General features: G+C 33.5%; 1 protein-coding gene across 1 annotated transcript in view; it reads left to right on the top strand.

Moving 5' to 3' along the window:
• The window catches only part of LOC6049231 (autophagy protein 5), a 31303-nt gene extending 25712 nt beyond the window's left edge, over positions 1–5591 (top strand). Inside the window, exon 6 of the mRNA XM_038256667.1 lies at positions 5218–5591. Within this exon, the coding sequence (XP_038112595.1) occupies positions 5218–5330 (113 nt within the window). The 3' untranslated portion in view covers positions 5331–5591. The remainder of the gene's footprint in view (positions 1–5217) is intronic.
• Positions 5592–19917: the final 14326 nt, after the last annotated feature.

The raw sequence follows: 19917 nt of genomic DNA, 5'->3' as shown, positions 1-19917 counted from the left end.
GTGTTAATATATGGGTAACAAATAATCGTTTTTTTTTTTTGTAAAAAACAGATTTTTTTGTATTTTTTCTAAAAATGCGTAGTTTTGTGAAAATTTCGAATGTTTAAAAAACTGCGTTTGTTTACTTTTGAAATGTATGAACAAATCTCGATCATTTGATATTCATATTATGAAAAACCTGAATTTTTAGTATTTTTTCGAAATAACATAGGTTTAAGTTTTTTTTTTTACTATTTTCAAAAAAATGTGTGATTACTTTCAAAATGTATGAACAAATCCCGATCATTTGAAACCCATATAGCAAAAACAATAATTCTGCAAAAACTATAATTTTTTCGAGAAATATTGTATTTTCAAAATACAGGAAAAATATGCATTTTCTGAAAACATGTATTTAATTATAACACCGACCAGTAAAATTTCTGCGCAGGCTCAACTCGAGGGGAAGCATGAGGGTCCCCAAAAACACGTGCACTTTTAATTTTTAATAAATATTCAGACAGGGCCGAATGGTTTTTCTCCAAAGTTGATATGAAGATCTTTGTAAAGTTTTGTGATTTATCAAACAATAATATTTTCAAATTCTAAAAATAAAACATCTCAAAAAGAGCAAAAATGTATGTTCTAGCCCTTTTTAAATGTGATGATTTCAATGTGAAAAAAAGGAATCTATTTTATATTCGGAATAGAATGTTTCCATGGTTTCAAAATCAAGCATAACATTTCAAATGGCTAAACAGTAGAAAATTTCATTTTCTCAATTTCAATACTTTGCTATGCAACAATTAGTTCAAATTTCAAAATATAAATGTATTTTCCAGATTAAAATATTAAAGATATTTATTTTTTCTATCGAAATCTCTTATTTTTACTTGAAATTTGCCCTGGCTATAAATTTTTAACGGTATATTTCGTCGTGAAATGTTGAAAGCTTTAGAAATGCAAATTTAATTCAACCATAAAAATACATTTTTTTTATTTTGTGGGGTAATTTACAGAAATAAAAAAAGAAACAAATGATGTTTTTCAAAATTTTATTTATTTTGAAAAAAGTTAATTTGAAAACAGATGATTTTTTCAGCGCAACTATTTTTTCAAAATTTTCCTCATCATAATCAACAACTTTTCTATAGACATTGAATAAATCAAATACTATTTCTTCTCAAGGTACAGATTTTGAACATTTACATACCGTATCGGTAGCGGAACCGAAATTTCAGCAAATTAAATGTCAGTTTGTTTTGGTAAAAATTCAATAAGAATCTTTTTTTTTCTGTTTGACAGATCATTTGCTGAAAATTCAGCAATCATTGTTAGATTTTTCAGCTCATTTAATTTGTTTTCTCATCAGAAAAAAAAAACTCATGAATGTTTGGAAAATTTTTAAAAGCGAAGCAAGGTATTTTCACCTTGTTTTAACAAATCAAGCTTCATCTAAAGCTGATAATTATAAATGCCGAAACTTTAAACGATTTTTTTTTGACAAAGTAAAAAGCAGGATGAAAACTTAACAATTGATTTACATCGGATTTAATGGATTTCTATGTTTTTTTTTTCCAGAATTTTATAACTTTATACCGTTGCATATATTGCTCGACATAAGCCTGAAATTAAAAAAAATCAAAAATTTGCCAAAAGATGTCCCAAAAACCCTACCTAATTCCCAAACATCAAACACATCGCTTCGACTCGAAAACGGGGTGTCGCTCTTTTAGTCGCTTCTTTCATACGTGAAATTATGAATAATTATCTTTCGCCAGTCAGTAGCGCTCTTGCTTGCTCGAGCCAAATCGCGTCCATCATCATCTTTGGTCTTCTTCGAGCGTCAGAAGCCGAACACTTTTCTCGAAAGTCGTCGCCGTGTTGCCACGCAGTCTGGTCCGATCCGGGGGTTTGGTCAGGAAGGTGAATGTGACTGAAGGGGAGGGGAAGCGAAAAGGGAGAAAATCGGACAAGTTAACGACCTCGGTCGGGACGACGACGACGGCAGCAGATCTTGGGACCAAGATTATGAACTACACGACGGCCATTACGATCTAGCGAGAGCGAGAGCAAGAAATGATTGATTTCGACAAAACGCGACACACCGCCGCGTGACGCGACTGATTTGCTGTTAATTGTAGCAATTTTCGAGATTCTTCGAACCGCTCTGATTTTTACGACATTTTAATGCTCGAGGTATTTATCATCAGGGGGTCGTTATTTTTGGTCTTTCCTTTAGATGTCAAACACTTCTTAAGTCTCAAGCTTAAGTTAATGTCATTTTCTCACACCTTGTCACCTTCTCCCCTCAAGTAGAAAAAAAACGACCAAAGCAGGCCGTTGCCGTGGTCAGATCAAAAGTGTGCGGAACGAATTAATTAACGACAGCCCGGCGTGTGTTTTGACATGACACCACACATCCAGTAGGCTGTGTAGCTCTTACGACCCAACTAAAAGTCTTTTTTCATAATCTCATTAAAGTCGTGCTACCGAACTGCTGCAACCTTGCACATTTGACCAATTGACTCAATTATCGAGGCGCGAGTAACCCACCACCACCGCGGGCTGAACAATCTCACCGCAGGGAACCTTAAAAATAAATTCGCGAAACCCCTGATCGAAGGAGGCTCGTCGTCGGCGTGGTCACCTGGGCACCAATTACGTACGTTCATCTAGTAGCCGAATCTGAGCTAGTTGGGACCAGATTAAAAGGGGGGGAGGACAACAACAAAATAGTTACGTCCACGTGCTTAAAATACAGCATCTTTTGGTTAAGCTAGGTTGAATCGCGTCAATTAATCTCCAACAAAAGTTGGCAGGAGGTAATTCGACAATCATTGCACTTTTTGGTTGTCTTAAATTATTACATTAGGCAATGAAATGCTCACATTATCTTAACAAATTGAAACTGTTGTTGTTACTTTCTTCGTAATGATAAATTATTTTAAGTTTCTGTTTAAAACAAGCCTCGAGTTTTTTTTAAACAAAATTATTATTTTTTTGCTTTTTTGATGTTTTTGAATACCGTTACTCAAGGCGGTTTTTCATCTGTTGTTTTTTGATCAGTTTAATGTTTTTGGCAAAGTGATAGGATTTAATGAGGATTGTTTAGAAAAAAATACTCTTTTACATAAATTCTATAAAAAAATTGTACTCTTTAATTGTTTGGAAGAACGGGAAATCATTTATATATTCGGAAAACGCGCTTTAGAAGCTTTATTCTTACTTCAATGTGTTATGGCAACATTAGATGCCCGATAAAAATGCATTTAGATAAATTTTATTTGATTGAATTCAATGATTTCTTTACTTTTCATTACGCTGGCTTTTAAAGCTTTTTCGAATATTATTTGGAGATTTCAGATTTTTCTTCCGATCTTCTGATTTTTTCATGTTCAAAAATCAAGCTGGTAAATGCAAAATGATCAAAATATTTCAATAAAAATTCGGATAATAGTAGGGTTGCAATTGACGGCGCGGATAGAGTCGATTTGGAGCGGATTTGTTTGCTTATTTTGTTCAGGCAGAGAATTCGCACATCAACAATAATTTCAAAATGGGGGGATGAAATAAAAATGTTAAAAACGATAAAAATTTCAAAGTTCAATCAATCAAAGAATTGTGAAATTTCCAGATGAAAGTTAAACATGACTCGAATGATTTTGTTGATTTTTTTCTGTTCGCTGAAAACAAATATCAAAACTGATTTTTTATTTTAACAGAAATGTTATAAATTTTCCCTTAGTTTTTCTAATAGGTTATTAGAAAACTGTTGAAAATTGTTTTTTTTATTTTTTTAAAAATCTTGCTATTATTTTCAAATTAATATATCGCCAGGTAAAATAAAGGTTCTCCATTTGCCCAGAATTATTATTTTTTGTTTTATTGATGGTATTTTTTTGATTTATGATTTTTGGTGTACATTTTATGGATTAACCCTCTACTGCCCTATTTTTTTCGTTTTTTTTTATTTTTCCCGTGTTTAGGAGATCATTTTGAGCAACTTTTGTTCTACGAAAAACTTTACTTGTCTTGTTTTATGTTTTTCTTGTTTTATTTTTAGTATTTTAATCTGCATTTATCTTGTTTAGTTTATGTTTGTTTTTGGTAGTATTTGGCCTATTTTACCACCACCTATCATTACATTTTGCCTATCTAATTTTTTCACGGATTTACAGGCACTTTTTCAATTTTTTGCTTGTTTTTCACATTTTCTGCTATAGACCGGCACCATCATCATTTGAATTGTAAAAAAATGCGTAGAGGCATAGGCTGGGACACTACAAAAATTACTGCATACTTCTTTTTACTGAAAATATAGGAAATGTTTGTAAAAAACATAGCCAAAGTTGACCCCTAAATGACATTTTTAAAAACATTGCTAAAGTCACATAAAACAAGTTAAACTTCCAACCCTAAAATTTTCTAAAATTTTAAGAGTTCTTCTTTCCAATGCTTTTTAAAGATCAAAAATTGGTTGAAAAATTGATTTTTGGCGATTTTTTAGATCGAAGCCCGTCTAAAGGCGGGGTTAGGTTGTAGAGGGTTAAAAAGCGACGATATAGTGAAATTGTAAATAAACTGTTTTTTTTTAATTTGTGAAACAAATATAATAATGATGTTTCAAGAAATTTCAAGTCTAGGAAGGAAAAGTTGGACTTTCGACTTATTTTTGCGAGTTTGATAGTTCGCGGGATAATTTGATATTGGGAGTTCAAGTACTACCCGAGCAGACGAAAATAACTTGGGAATAACATTTTTTGATATTTGAAAATACTAGGTTAATATCATTTTATGTTATTTATAACAAGATTTGTTATTCGTCGTTATGATTTTTTGTTATTGGATTGTTATTTTAATAACAGACTTATATCATTTTTAGTTATTCTTCGAACAAATCTTTGTTATTATTTTTTGTTATTTTAACAACTAATCCGATCATCCCAATAACAGTTGGAGGTATTCTTCCATAAAAAAATGTTATTCAAAAGTTGTTTTGGCTTTCAACTAATATCAGAACAATAACAAATTTTGTTATGATAACATAAACTGTTATTAAACCCTTAGGCAAAAATGGATTTTTCAAGAAGATTCCATAACACTTTCTGTTATTTTAACAGTATTTGTTATTGAAATGGCATGAATTTTGTTATTACCGTCTGCCCGGGTATAGAATGCCCATCAATAATTACATTTAAATAAAATGTGTTTTTTTCTTTACTAATTTATTTGCAGTATCGGCCCGATCACACGGCATCTGCGTCCCAGAGAGCACCCCGCTGCAGTGGCTCTCGGAACACCTCAGCTATCCGGACAATTTCCTCCATCTGTGTCTAGTGTACGCCTAGAGGATGCGGTCGGTCGGTGGCGATTCTGTGACTTTCCTTTCTTGGAGCAGCCCCACTTGGCAAAGCCCCATGATGACGATGATGAACGAGGAGTGCAACATCGATCTTCGAATAGTGTTCTCTAGTTGGTTTTTTTTGTTTCGGAACTATTTTCTTTGTTTTACACAGTCGCTCGCCTGAAATCATTTATGGTGTCGTGCACTCGCTCCTTAAGAACGAGTTTGACATTACAAACACACACCAATCACTGAGTTATGGACATTAATTCACATACGTATATGGGAATATAAAAGCATCTGAAGAATAAAAGGAAGCATAAAAAGTGTACACATATTTAATATATTTAAACCTAATTAATACCGCTAAGAAGAAAAGCATTCAAGTCACATAAATTGTCGCTTCTCTTGTCGTCTCAGTTTAGTTGCCCTGAAATGTAAAACAAAATCAACCTAATAAAGACCATGTAGCATCAAAAACAACAACTTTCGATCTGGTCCGTTTTTCTGGTTTGTCCCAAAAGGTTAAGGCTGGTGATGAGATTCTAATCGCGAGAACGAATGAACTTAAAAGAAAATGTCCTCGCAGCGCTTGGGGCTGGCGCTCAACGGCTACACTTTCGACGACCGTCAGGCTGTGGGATGTGATTAAAATCTTGAAATTAGTGGACCACCCATTCATCGAATAAGAGAGAGAGAGATGGAAATTCGTTGAAACTAGTTTGGTTAGTATTCTAATAATGAAATGATAATTTTAGGAGCTTATCGGGGTTGGTATTTTTGTTGGGATACTGAGAAATTAAAATAATTAAAATTAAACTAGTTCTTTTCTTTGCTCTAATATTGAGATAACATTTGAAAACTCTACTAGTGCAATTTCTCTAAGCAATGCTCTAAGTTTTCATAAATCGTCTTTTCATTGTAATTTTTATTTTTTTATTTTCCATAAAAACTTGGCAGCTGTCCACACTTAAGTCCTATGAAAACGTTCCAAAACCAGTAATTAGAAAAAAAAATTCTGATCGATTTGGTAGTTCGATAAGGTAGAAGGTAATTTATCAATACAAAAACTCGTTTTTGACAAACTGTACCCCGCCTTATTTTTTATATATTATAAATTTTAGTGGACTAAAAGTGCCAACTTTGGTACATATAGTCGTGATTGTGAAATTCAATTTTTTTTTAAGATGGTAAAATTTTACTATGGTTTGATCCGAATCGAAATATTTGTGATTGAAAAATTGCGTAGGCCTAATTTATTACAAAGAAATATCTCTCTTCCCCAAATAGCAATCTTTCAAAAGTCGTAAATCAGTAAGCAAAGGTCGAATCAAAAATGAGCAATTCTCTGAGATTTCGGTAATTCGATATTTTTTGCATTTTTTAATCCGACTGAAACTTTTTTGGTGCCTTCGATATGCCCAAATTTGCATCATTAGTTTTGTCCATATATTTTTCCATACAAATTTTGCAGCTGTCCATACAAAAATGATTTACAGTAAAACCTGTTTTTACGCGATGGCGTTACGCTTTTTATTTCGTCGATTTCTCTCAGACCATACAATATTTTTGTATGGTTCGAAAAGCGTTTTGTAGATCTGAACAAAACCTACAAACTGCTTTTAAATGATAAAAAGCGTAACGCCATCGCGTAAAAAGTGGTTTTACTGTATGAAAATTCAAAAATCTGTACCTTTTGAAGGGATTTTTTATCGATTCGGTATCTTCGGCAAAGTTGTAGGTATTTTTTTGTGATTTTTTATTTCACTTTTTGTCATTAAAACTTGATTTGATAAAAAATACTATTTTTATTTTTTTATTCTCTAATATGTTTTAGAGGGCATCAAATGCCAACTTTTCAGAAATTTCCAGAATGTGCAAAAAAGCTTTGACCGAGTTATGCATTTTTGAATCAAAACTTTGAAATTGTTTAGAAAAAAAAATCAAAATATTGATCGCAAAAAAAATTTCAACTTCATTTTTCGATGTAAAATTGAATTTGCAATCAAAAAGTACTCTAGTGAAATTTTCTTAAAGTGCACAGTTTTTAGGTTATAGCCATTTTTAGGTAACATTTTTGAAAATAGTCGCAGTCATTTTTTTTTAAATTAGAAGCTGAGAAAATATTAATTAATATCTCTATATTTTGCTTTTTTGAACTTAGTTGATACGACCTTTAATTGCTGAGATATCGACATTAGAAAATGGTGGGTTTTTTGGGTGAGACTTAGAAAACATTTTCGTTTTTTTGCCAAATTTGTATGGAAAATTATATGGACAAACTAATCATGCAAAATGGCTTCTTTTTGGCATACCGAAGGCACCAAAAAAGTTTCAGCCTCATTGAAAAAAAAATTAAAAAGGGCGATTTCGTAGAGAATTGCTCAAATGTCGAAAAAAAGAAAAATATACTTAAGATGCTAATGGCTTGTTAGGACATTAGGAATCGATGAACAGATACAATATTAAAAATTTAAAAGCATTTTTTTGTTATGCAGTAAGTTAAAAAAAGAAATTGAAAAATCTTTGAAGCTGTTTTCAATTTCAATTTTAATTTTGCATTCAAAACTAAAGTAAAAAAAATCGAGTCAAATTTCTATTTTTCCAAAAATCTTAACTCAGCGGCTAAATTTGATTCCATATTTTAAAAGGCTGCGATTTTTACAAATGAAAAAAATCTAAAATCAAAAAATTTAGATTTTGGGAAGCCAAAAATTACCAAAAATTTAAATGCACGAAATCAGCCGATTTTATAGCGAAATGCCCAGTACAATCGATATTTTCGATCATTCGTTTAAAAAAATCCTAGTTTTAAAGAAAAAATAAATTATATTTAGAAAATAAAAATGTTGCGGTAGGTACAAGAAAAAAAACTTGATCCAAAAATCTGTGAAAAAAAAAATCAAAAACATACCATTTGAACACTTTGTTCGTGGGTTCCATTTTTATGAAAGTTTGTTCACGTTTTTGTGAACTCTTATTTCTCCGTGTATTGCACATTAAAATTTCACAAAAATTAAAATATTTTCTATGTGATTTAATCATGCTAAAAAGAGTTATCATTTCAGAAAAATGTAATTTAATAAAGTTTTGTGTAGATTTCACGTCCATTTGGTTACATTTGAAATTTGGATAAAAAACTTCCTTTTTTCCTTATTACTTCCTGTCTTTTCAAGCCGATTTTGCATACTTGCAACGACCTTAAATGAAAATTTACAAATAGGCGATGCAAAGTAATTTTGTATAATTTTCACTCGATAAAAAAAATATTTCTCAGGTTTTAGTCTCAATTATATTTTTCAAATGATCAAAAGGACTTGAACATTTTTCACATTTCTTCTGTTGAAAAAAAAAGAAGCAAATATAATTCAAATATATTTCTTTTTTTCTCTCTGTAATTTTGGAGTTTTTGATAATTTGTTATAACCCATTCACATTACTTTACACATTCCATTTTGCATAGCCAAATAAATTCCCTAGCCCATCATGAATGAATGACGCAAACCTCTCCAAATCCCCCACTTAAACCCTCAAATGCTAATCGCTTGGTCACGGTGTGGTGTAAACACGTAAATCTTCAAAAACCTCTTCTTTCAACTATTTTTATTTCCATTTTTTTTATTGCTTGGTCCCGAGACTTGACTCACGCTGGAATGCTAACGATCGATCGTCCAGAATGATGATTTTAGCTTCTTTTGGATCGCTTTTTTTCTCCACTTATTTTGCATTCAGGCCGAACCCTTCCTAAACCTCTCTGGAAACGATCAAATAGCACAGGAGAGCCTGCATAAACCAGGCGAAAAGGTGAAGCCACTAAACCTGCCCAAACATGGGATCTTCCCGCGTGTTTTAGTTGCAGGGTAGGTTGAAAGTGTTGAAACTGTTGTCCAAGGCATCCGTTTATTCTAAAACTTTTAAACTTTCTTCAGTGAGATGCCTGAACAAATTGAGCCAAGCATTTTTCCGCGTACGGCTTAAGCTTGGTTTCGCGCGCGCGCTTAAAACAGGCGGCTACTTTGCGCTTGTTTTCCTTTGAAAAAAAAAAAGCAAACTCTCGTAGAATATGACTATTACGAATTTTACTGTCTGTCGTAAATTATCGTTTTGCTCGTCGTTTGGTCGGTCTTCTCATCCTTGCCTTTTTCCCTGCAAACCGTAGCATTGTGCCCAGTAAAGTGCGGTAGATATTATGGTCATCAGCCTGTCCGACTACCGACTGACTAGTGGGGGCTGCTAACAAAATTAGCATAACTTTGATGTTGCTGGCTCTTTTCGATTGCCTTGCAGCGACGAGTTGAGCTTAGCGCCAAGAGGCGACCATTTCGATGCTAAATCGCGTTAAATGTGGTAGTTTATTGGGGTCCGAATCGAGTCACGAAATTTAGCAGCAAATTATTTAGATTCAAGGGAGTTAATGAATTTGAGATTGAATTTACGGAATTTGAAAAAAAAAAATCATATTCGCAATATTGTACGGAAACTTGCATAAAACTTAATTGTTATTCTTTGAAAAAAAGTTTCAAAAAAGTCGATTTCCAGAGAGTTATTTAAATCTGATATTTATCATCAACGATTCCGTCCATTCAACTTCCTGCCCGACCTCGAATTAGAATTTGCTCGGCCTCGGTCACGTTTTCAAGAAAGATTTCAAATCACAAATCGAATGATCACCCTCTTTTTGTTTTATTTATGATCACCCCACACAAACACTCAACAAACACACACATTGTCACACACATTAGTTAGTATGATTTATTCGCACATCAATCGCGCCTTCATCAACAATCAACAATGGCAAGAGTCAGGCAAAGCAAACACAAAGCAAAAAAGTGTGTGAGAATAAAAGTTCGACCTGATGTCGTGTCGTGATAGGTTGTGAATGTGATTTGATACTTGGAACTGGAGGAATCGTTGTTTTTTCCCTGCTTCTTCTTCTTTTTCTTCTCACACACGACATCACACGAGTCGCTTGACAACAACCGTATCGCATATCAAACGCCAGCCCAGTCAGGCTGTCAGTGGAGAAGATGATGATGATATTCATTTAGCAGTTGGAGAAGGTGGAAGAACATTGTTTGTTTCTAAATCAACATGAAATTCAAACTCGACAACAAATGTAACTCTTTTTTTATTTGTCATCAAAGCAATCCAGCTGGGAAGTGTGGTGCAGCGTCATCAAGAGCTGAGATTGGGATAGATTGACATGCCTCCTACGATCAATGAATCAAACATCAATTAAGTGGCGGTAAACACAAAAGATGCTCATTAGGATGTAAGGAAATTAGTAATTTTAGCTGGACTAAATAGCCATCTTCTGTTTAATTCCCAAAATAAAATAAAATCGAAAAAGTGGTCAAAAAAATGTGAAACACAATTTTTTAAAGCAAAATCAAATTTGCAATCAAAAAGTTATTCAATACATTTTTTGATAAAATGTACCGCTCTGCTTTTTGTTTTTATGCATTCTAAAAATACTTCTTGAAAGAAAGTATTCCTGAAAAAAATATTCGACACGCTGCATACAATTTTCTTTCTAAAACTTTAAAAATCGGGCAATTCGTTTCAGAGAAACAACTTCACAAAGAATTCGAATCGATGAAAATAATTTATTTAAATACCCAATAAATCAGTAATTTTCAACTGACGATATCTCGGAAACTATTGGTCACATTTTCAAAGTTAAAAATTAAAACTTTAGTGAAATTTTCTAATCTTATCAATACAAATATTTGATTTTTTTTTAAATTTGGTCTAAACTATGAAATAAGGATAATTATTAATCTATAGACTTTTTTTTAAAGTAAAGCCTGATTTTATACTTTAAAAATTATATTTATTGAAAAGATCCGAAAATTTACAAAAGTTTCATTTCCAACATTGAAAATCGGACTAATAGTTTCCGTCAGTTCAAAATTACAGACTCATTAGGTGACATTGAAAACAATCATTTTCATTGATTCGAATTCTTTGTTAAGCTGTAACTCAGAAACGAATTGCCCGATTTTCAAAGTTCAAAGAGAAATGTATAAAGCAATTCTCTAAGATTTCGGTCATTCGTTTTTTTTTGTCTTTTTTAATCTGGCTGAAACTTTTTTGGTGCCTTTGGTATGCCCAAAGAAGCCATTTTGCATCATTAGTTTGTCCATATAATTTTCCATACAAATTTGGCAGCTGTCCAAACAAAAATGATATGTGGAAATTCAAAAATCTGTATCTTTTGAAGGAATTTTTTGATCGATTTGGTGTCTTCGGCAAAATTGTATGTTTGGATATGGACTGCACTGAAAAAAATGACACACTAATAAAAAATTGGTGATTTTAATTTCACTTTTTTGTCACTAAAACTTGATTTGCAAAAAAACTTTTTTTTTATTTTTTTTTTATTTTCTGGTATGTTTTAAAGGACATCAAATTCCAACTTTTCAGAAATTTCCAGAATGGGCAAAAAATCTTTGACCGAGTTATGATTTTTTGAATCAATAATTTTTTTTTTTCAAAGGATCGAAATATTGGTCGCAAAATTTTTTTCAATTAAATTTTACGATGTAAAATCGAATTTGCGATCAAAAAGTACTTCAGTGAAATTTTGATATAGTGCACCGTTTTCAAGTTATAGTCATTTTTAGGTAACTTTTTTCAAAATAGTCGCAGTTATTCATTTTTTTAAAAATAGTGCCCATGTTTGTCCACCGTTGAATATTTTTGAAAAGTTGAGAAACTTCTCTATATTTTTCTTATTTGAACTTTGTTGACACGACCCCTAGTTGCTGAGATATTGCCATACAAGTGTTTAAAAACAGGAAAATTGATGTTTTCTAAGTCTCACCCAAACAATCCACCATTTTCTAACGTCGATATCTCAGCAACTAATGGTCCGATCTTGCGACCAAAATTTAAATTTTTTGAAAAAATCTGTATTGATTCAAAAAATCATAACTCGGTCAAAGATTTTTTGCCCATTCTGGAAATTTCTGAAAAGTTGGCATTTGATATCCTCTAAAACATATCAGAAAAAAAATTATAAATAGTGTTTTTTTGCAAATCAAGTTTTAGTGACAAAAAGTGAAATTAAAAATCACCAAATTTTTGTTTGCGCTGTATCATTTTTTTCCAGTGTAGTCCATATTCATACCTACAACTTTGCCGAAGACACCAAATCGATCAAAAAATTCCTTCAAAATATACAGATTTTTGAATTTTCACATATCATTTTTGTATGGACAGCTGCCAAATTTGTAAGGACAATTATGTAAACGAACTAAACGAAACTATAAACGAACTAAAAATAGCATCACTTTTTTTAGAGACGATTACTCAGCAATTATGCGTCCGGCTTTCAAAGTCAAAAACTGAATGTTATTGTGAAATTTTCAGATTTTTTCAAATAAAAATATTTTTAAATTTTTCAAGTCAGCCGTTTTCTTTGATATGGTCAAAAATCAGTGTTTTTTGGCGTTTTTAAATTTTGAGGATGATTTGTTGTTTTTTTTTCAAGATACATATTTTAAAATATTTTATTGCCAACATATGCATTTATGTTGATTATATATAATTAATCAAAGAAAAGCTGTTCTCAACAACATTACAAATCAAATAGATTCTGATGTACAATCCAGACTCAATTATCCGAAGGCCTTGGCAAAATTTCACTTTGGATAATCAAAACTTCGGATAATCGAATCACGAAAAACAAAATTGTTTCGTTGTCTTAATTTAGATTGTTGAGCTTCAGTGTGACCCCTAAACTACTCTCAAGACATTTAGAATTGTTAAATCCGAAAGGGCAGCCAAAATGGCGGGGATGAAAATTGAAAAATATTTGGATATTTTATTTTGAAAAAAATTTGACTGAAACGCGGTCGCAGAACACATTTTATGTAAAAATAAAAAAAAATAAAAAAAAAAATTCTATCGTGATTTGATTCGCAAAGTCCCATAAAAACCTTCGGATAATCGAGGCTTCGGATATTCGAGTCTGTACTGTAAAAAAATATAATTACTTTAAAATTCTTTTCTTCGTAATGGCGCTTACGCCACATAGTATAATCAATATAAATGATTGATTTAGCATGACAATTGCTAAAATATAAAATAATCAGAAAGTTTGGAAACCACAGACAACTAATTGCTAAAACTAACTGTTCAGCAAGAAAATTTCTAGAAGATGATGGTTTTGATTTTGACGGCACAATTTCCCCGCTGATTTTAAGAGAGAAATTCGTACAAATGTCGTACAAACTTTGTCCCACATGTTAGATTGACTGTAATGATTTAACTTTCAGACTTGAATGATGTTGAAATATTTTGGCTGGCTTTTCAGCTTCTGATAGTTTTTGAACCTTCGATTCAAACTACATTTGGAATTTTTATTTTATGTCAAAGCATCTTTACGGCCTGCTGAATCTTTGTTTAGCATGCCATTAAATTAAACAGCCTAACGATCAGCTTAAACGATCACTGAGGAATACCCTCTGCCACAAAATGCGTCAACATCATCGACATTGTCAACCTTTATAGACTCAATTTGGACTCGATGGCAAATTTACGGCTCATTATCATGAAATCACGCAACTTTCCGCGCGAGCTTTGTTTTTCTTTCTTTTTTCGAGATTTATTTTTTATTTTGAGAGTTTATTAAATGGATCAAGCAAGTTTCTTCAGGTGCAGCCGGAAAACTGGAAAACGAGAGGTGAGGTGAGGTATTCGGCTTCAAATGGCTTCAAATTAACAATCTATTTTCGGGGCCTCGGCCAACAGATGGATGATTTGCCGGAGGAGTTTCGGGACAACGACGGGGCGAAACGGTTTTCTCCTAACGAACACTTCCTTCATCATGCTCATCATCGCCGAGTGATCGTGCGCTCGCGATCAAGAAGAAGAAGAAGCGGGGTTTGATGAGCTGTTCATCACGCGAGGATGCCGAGAACTATCAAATGTGGGTTGTTGCGTGATGATCGGGAGGAGGAAGGGAGTTGCGTATCAAATTAAAATCACTGGTGGTCCAGATCGAGCCAGACTGCTTGTTGCCAGCATCGTCGTGGGCCCAGACAGCGAGGAGGAGGAAGAAGAAGAAGAAGTCGATCTAAACAAGATCTCCCGGCGTGGATGCTGGATTCTGGAAGAGGTGGTCCGCCAGGGAGTGTGTGAGTGTGTTTGTGTGTGGGGCAGGGCAGGAAGAGCTAGGAATGCTAACCAGAACGAAATTCTAATAATATCTCAAGCGTGTAATTTCGAGGACCATGATCGCGTCACACACACACAAGAAATCACGGGGAAGAAGGGGGGACAACATCCAACAGAAAGTCAGTAAATAAACATCAAAAAGTCCAATAAGGCAGTCTCGCAAGCTGAAGGAGTTGGCGATGATAAAACAGAAGAGAACGCGCGCGCGACATACGAGATTTCCTTTGGAGCACAAACACACCAAGAAATATATGCTGCTGCCTCTCAGTACACAGAAGGGAAAACAGAACAACAAGAAAGAAGAAGAAGTAGACATCGTAGCAGGCAGCGTCAAGAAGTCTGGGCTGGTCGCGCCACCACGATCGAGTCGAGTTGGCTGTTGGCTGCCGGAAAAGGCATGAAGGCATGTGCGAGCAACACAGACTGTGTGTGTGTGAGTTTGTACATTTTGAAGAGTGAATGTGCATTTGCGCGCCGGGACCGGGATTGGCAGCGTCGTTGGGGGTTGAGAACGTGGGATGGTGAAGTTGGAATGTAGTAGGGGGAGGCAAAAAAGGAGGAGGTTAGCAAATATTGGCTTTTTAAGAGTAGTTAAGAATGGAATAGTGAAAAAATGAAATTTTTAGCCATGGTTTCAACATTTGAATGACAAATTCGTTTGTAAATGCATTTTACACAAGAGTGAAAATAATATTTAATAAGTAAACAATGAAAATTTGATATGTTCAGATCAAAAGTAAAATAAGTTTCAGAGGTCGCAATGGCATATATGACGTATTGCAAATTAATTAGAAAAATTCAAATATTTTGTAATAGAGCCCACCCCCAAACATCATCGCAGAAAAATGCATTTCAAATTGTTTTCAGTTGATTTGGCCATTGCAAATGTCATTTCACGGTCCAAAATTTCCTCAAAATAATAAGGGGAAGATTAACGTGTTTTTAAGTATTTTCAATCAATTTAACTCTTTTTGATTTTTTAAATTAAATTTCCGTATTTTGGAACCACAAATGAGTAGAAAACGTAAAAAGTCAATTTTTTCATAAACAGGTAAATTGTTGTTTCCATTTTTTTTAGTAGCATAACTATAATGATGAATAAAACACTTTATTATACTTTTTCTTTCGATATTGTGAAAATCAAGCTGAAATTTGAGATTTTGTTTTTTTATATTTAAAAAAAAGTACGAAATTTCTTTATTCTATTAATTTTGCCTCCTTTTCTTATTTAGTAATTGGTTTCAATAGTAACAAGAACATTTAAAACATTTAACCATATATAATTTGCAAAATATTTAAGTGTATATTTTTCAAATCCAAATGTATATCTTGATGTGAATTTCGGTCCAGAATATAAATTTTAAAGGTAATGTTTAGTTTAATTTGCTTATTTGACTTGACAAAATTTCACTTCGGATAATCGAATCAATTTTTTTTTCGTTGTCATATTTTTGATTGTTGAGCTTTTGTATGACCCCTAAGCTGCCCATGATCGCATAAATGTCCCATATGCATTTTCGTCACTTTTGAGTTTTTGATGCAGTTTGGTTCAAAATCGTGTGCTCTTTCAAAAGAGCCTATAACACCCAGTACTTTGTTCTAGAAATCAGGAAGAAATCCAGTTTTTTCGTGAAAACTTAACACGTAGCCTTATGTATGGGACAAACTTGTTTAGCGTTTTTCTCAGCTTGCTGTTTATGCATATGGGACATTTATGCGAACATGGGCAGTAAGCTTCTCTAAAGTGATTAAGAATTTTTAAATTCAAGATGGGGGCCAAAATAGTGGTGGTAAAATACTTAAAAATATTTTTTGTAATAAATAGCCAATCAACCATTCAAATTTGACTAAAATGGAGTCGTTGAACTTAAATTTAATTTTAAAAGTAAGAAAATAAAAAAGAGAAAAAAAACTTGTGTTCGTGATTCAATTATCCGAAATTTAAGTTTGCGATACATTTTTCTAATGAAAAACCTCTCAGTATAGAAATGAAAAAAAAATAATAACTGAGTCAACATTATTTGTCGATTTACATTAGGATTATCAACCGTAAGAAAACGATTTCGTGTGACTTAAATTGAAAATCTAACAATTTTCAGGTAATAATAGAAGTAACAGGGACCGTTTGTTGGAATACTTGTTCTACAATTGGAAAGATGAAAATTTATGCAAATTCGTTAGCAATCTCCACTGTAATTTAATAATGTTTTGTTGCTGTTTAGTTGAACATTTTCATTAAAACATGATACTTTTTAAGGGTGCAAGCAACGAAGGATGTTGTTGTCTTCTTATTCCAAAATTGTCAAACTTACGGACCCAATTCTGCAACTACGGGATTGTAAAATTTGTGAAACTTTTTTGTAAATTACTTTGTGGACAGTATTTTAGGGGAAGAATTAAAAAATATTTCGATAGTACCCGTAGTTTTAAAGATACTAAAATGTCTGCAACAAAAATCTGGGTGCAAAAGTTCTGGTTGCTGTGCACCGTTAAACCATATTAATACTATTTGTTTTAAAATGCTTCTTGATTTAAAAATGATAAAAGTTTCCTTTTTAGTAATAGAGTAAATCTTAACGTTTTCGCCAAAAAAAACTTTAGCTGTATATTTTTTTTTAATTTTGAATAAACTTTGCATCTTTTCAAAAAAAGCCATTTTCCATGATAAGTTTTTTCATAAAATTTTGAGGCTGGTCATACAAAATGGTCTTGTAAACATTCGAAAAGGCCCTAAACATTTTTCTTGATATGGAAGGGTTGATTTACTGGAAATATTTTTATTCGAAAGAATGTAATTTTATTTCTTTTCGGTCGCACATTTGCTTAGTTAAAGTCACTTAAAATCGAAGCTATTTTATTGATGCACTTCAAAACGGTGCACGATATCTTATTTTATATAGAGTTTTGATAGCAAACTTAATTGTACATTTTTATTTAAAAAATCAATGTAATGTTTTACACAGTTCTGAAGGCTTGATTTTTTTAATCGACTTTTTGCAATTATTTTTTTCTGAGAAAAGTCTGAAATAAATAAATAAATAAAACATAAAAAATACAGAAAAAGAAAATGGAAAGTATTACATCTTAAACCAGAATATCAGTTTGATAAAATGTTTATTGATTCGATAAACACACGCAAAAAAATCAGGCCTGTTTGAATCAACAAAATATTTTTTTGATTTAACTCTACGATTTTTTGTTGAAATTAGTCTCAAATCCAATTGAAACAAATCAAAATTTTGCGTTGAATTAACACCCTTGATTTTGTCACCACTCTTTTGGAAAATAACAAAATTAATGGGTTGATTCTACACACAAATCAATTAAATCAACTCTACCATGTTTTTTGATTTCAATAAAAGTAATTGTCATTTACACGTGCTCTTTTTCTGTCAAAATAATCTGTTTTCGGCAGTCGGCAAGTGGCAAATATATTTATTGCATCTTCGGGGTCCGTTTTTTTGGGTCCATGCCTCGGTTCCGTTGACCATTCACGTGGTTTGTTCAATTTTTGACCTGTCGCCAGCCGTGAAGAACAAAAATGTGCGGGACGGGACAAGTAAAGCAAAAGCTATGACCACTTTGCTCGATCCGACTGCCTTCAACTTATCTTCAACGGAGCCAGCAACAAGAAGGATCAACCTCCAACACCGTAGCCAAGTTCCGGCACAAGAAATGTGGTAGGCGACTTAGTATTAGCGATGCCTCAAGTGATCTTATTTCAATGTTTTTTTTTACACTTTCAGGCGACCGCTGAGGAGCATGACCGATTCAATGCGCGGTGGTAGCCTGACCAACACGTTGTTGATGTCCTCATCGGAAAGCAGCAGCACCACCAGGTGCCGTTCAAGCGGAGTAAAACCCCACAAGGGAAAAATGTGATGCAAACCGGAAGAAGCAGTCTGAAATTATTTTTATTTTATAAATAAACTCATGAAAAATACAAATTTCAAAAAATAATGCAAATAATTATTTCAATATATTTTTTGTTGTTGTTTCAACTAGATCACTTGTCTTAAATTGAAAAAAAAATCGAAATTATTTCAACAAAAAAACATCGTTATTCCAACAAAAATCGGATTCGAACGCACTTTCTGTCAAAATTTAATCTACAAAAATGAGAGTAGACTCAACAAAAATACCGCTTTAATGCAACAAAATGTACCGATTTGAAAAGTTTTTGTTGATTATATTCAACAAAATATTTTGTTGAATCAAACCTTGTACAGGCTGATTCTACAAAACATTTTTCTGCGTGCATGTTTGTTGGACCATCTCTCATCGAAAATGTCATTTTGGGGCCATAACAAACGTTTTGACGATGGATCCATTTGGTTTCTTTGTTCTGTAGCTTGAGATTAAACAAAGAAACCCCAAAATGTCGTTCTTAGCCAAATATTTTTTTGCTAAGCAAAACGTTCAGAAAACTTAAATTGAAAATATACTTGAATTATCATTGGTTGCCAAAAAAGTTGATTATATTTTGCATTTTCACTCTCCATTTTTTTTTCTAGAAATGACTGGCTCACTGCCTCGTGGTGACCATGCCAGACATCGTGGCAGCAGCAGTGGGCGCGCTTTTCTCCAGACCTGGATGGGCGCGAAGAAGGCAAAGGTGGCAAAATTCCGGGAAAATCGTACGAACCCAACGTGTCAGCCTGCACACCAGTAGTCAGTAGTCACCTCCTCAGTGCACTGCAATGCATATTCGATGTCGTGGCGCATTGTGTATCAAAGACAAAAAAACACTTTTAAGACTTCTGTGTGTGGACTTTTTATTTTTCTTTGTAATTTTAGTCCTAGCGCCTTGTACTAGGAAAACTTGTTGAAGTGCAACACCGGGAAGCCACACTGAGTAGGGTAACGGGCTTACATTTCGACAGCTTCGATTTTTTGGAGGGGTTTGCTGGCTATTCTTCAACGTGAAAAGAGCCAATAAATTATCCGAGACAATTCGACGCTGCTTTCGTGAAGATTGCTTTCGAATCTTCAAATTGATACCCGAAAAAGGTTCTTCAACGTGCTCACAAAAGACTCCTAGGGCCCATCGGGCAGGTCAAATCTTGGCCACCTTCCAAAAAAACACACGAGGCCCAGCACTTTTGGGATTCGAGCCCCGGAAAGATCATTATATTCCTGATGTATGCTTCTTCGAAAAACCGGCCGAGAGAAAGACCGGGATTCTTCACCTTACCGTTGGCACCGTTTTCCTCTTGTTCCCGTTCATAACTTGGTTCGTTTTACCCCGCCACTTGCCACCTCCCTGCCCCTGCCCCTGCCCCTGCCCCTGACCAGTTTTGTGGTCTCTTTGCCTCCGGGGTTCCTCGGAGGTGTCCGGCGCGCACATGTGGAGATATCTGTACATAGCCGGCAGCGGTGAACCGGCAGCAGAGTGAAAGAGAAGGCAA

The sequence above is a fragment of the Culex quinquefasciatus genome, chromosome 2 (genome assembly GCF_015732765.1).
Source record: "Culex quinquefasciatus strain JHB chromosome 2, VPISU_Cqui_1.0_pri_paternal, whole genome shotgun sequence".
Taxonomy (NCBI): Eukaryota; Metazoa; Arthropoda; class Insecta; order Diptera; family Culicidae; genus Culex; species Culex quinquefasciatus.
Note: the sequence above shows the minus strand (reverse complement) of the source record. Positions and strands in the feature narration are given on the sequence as shown.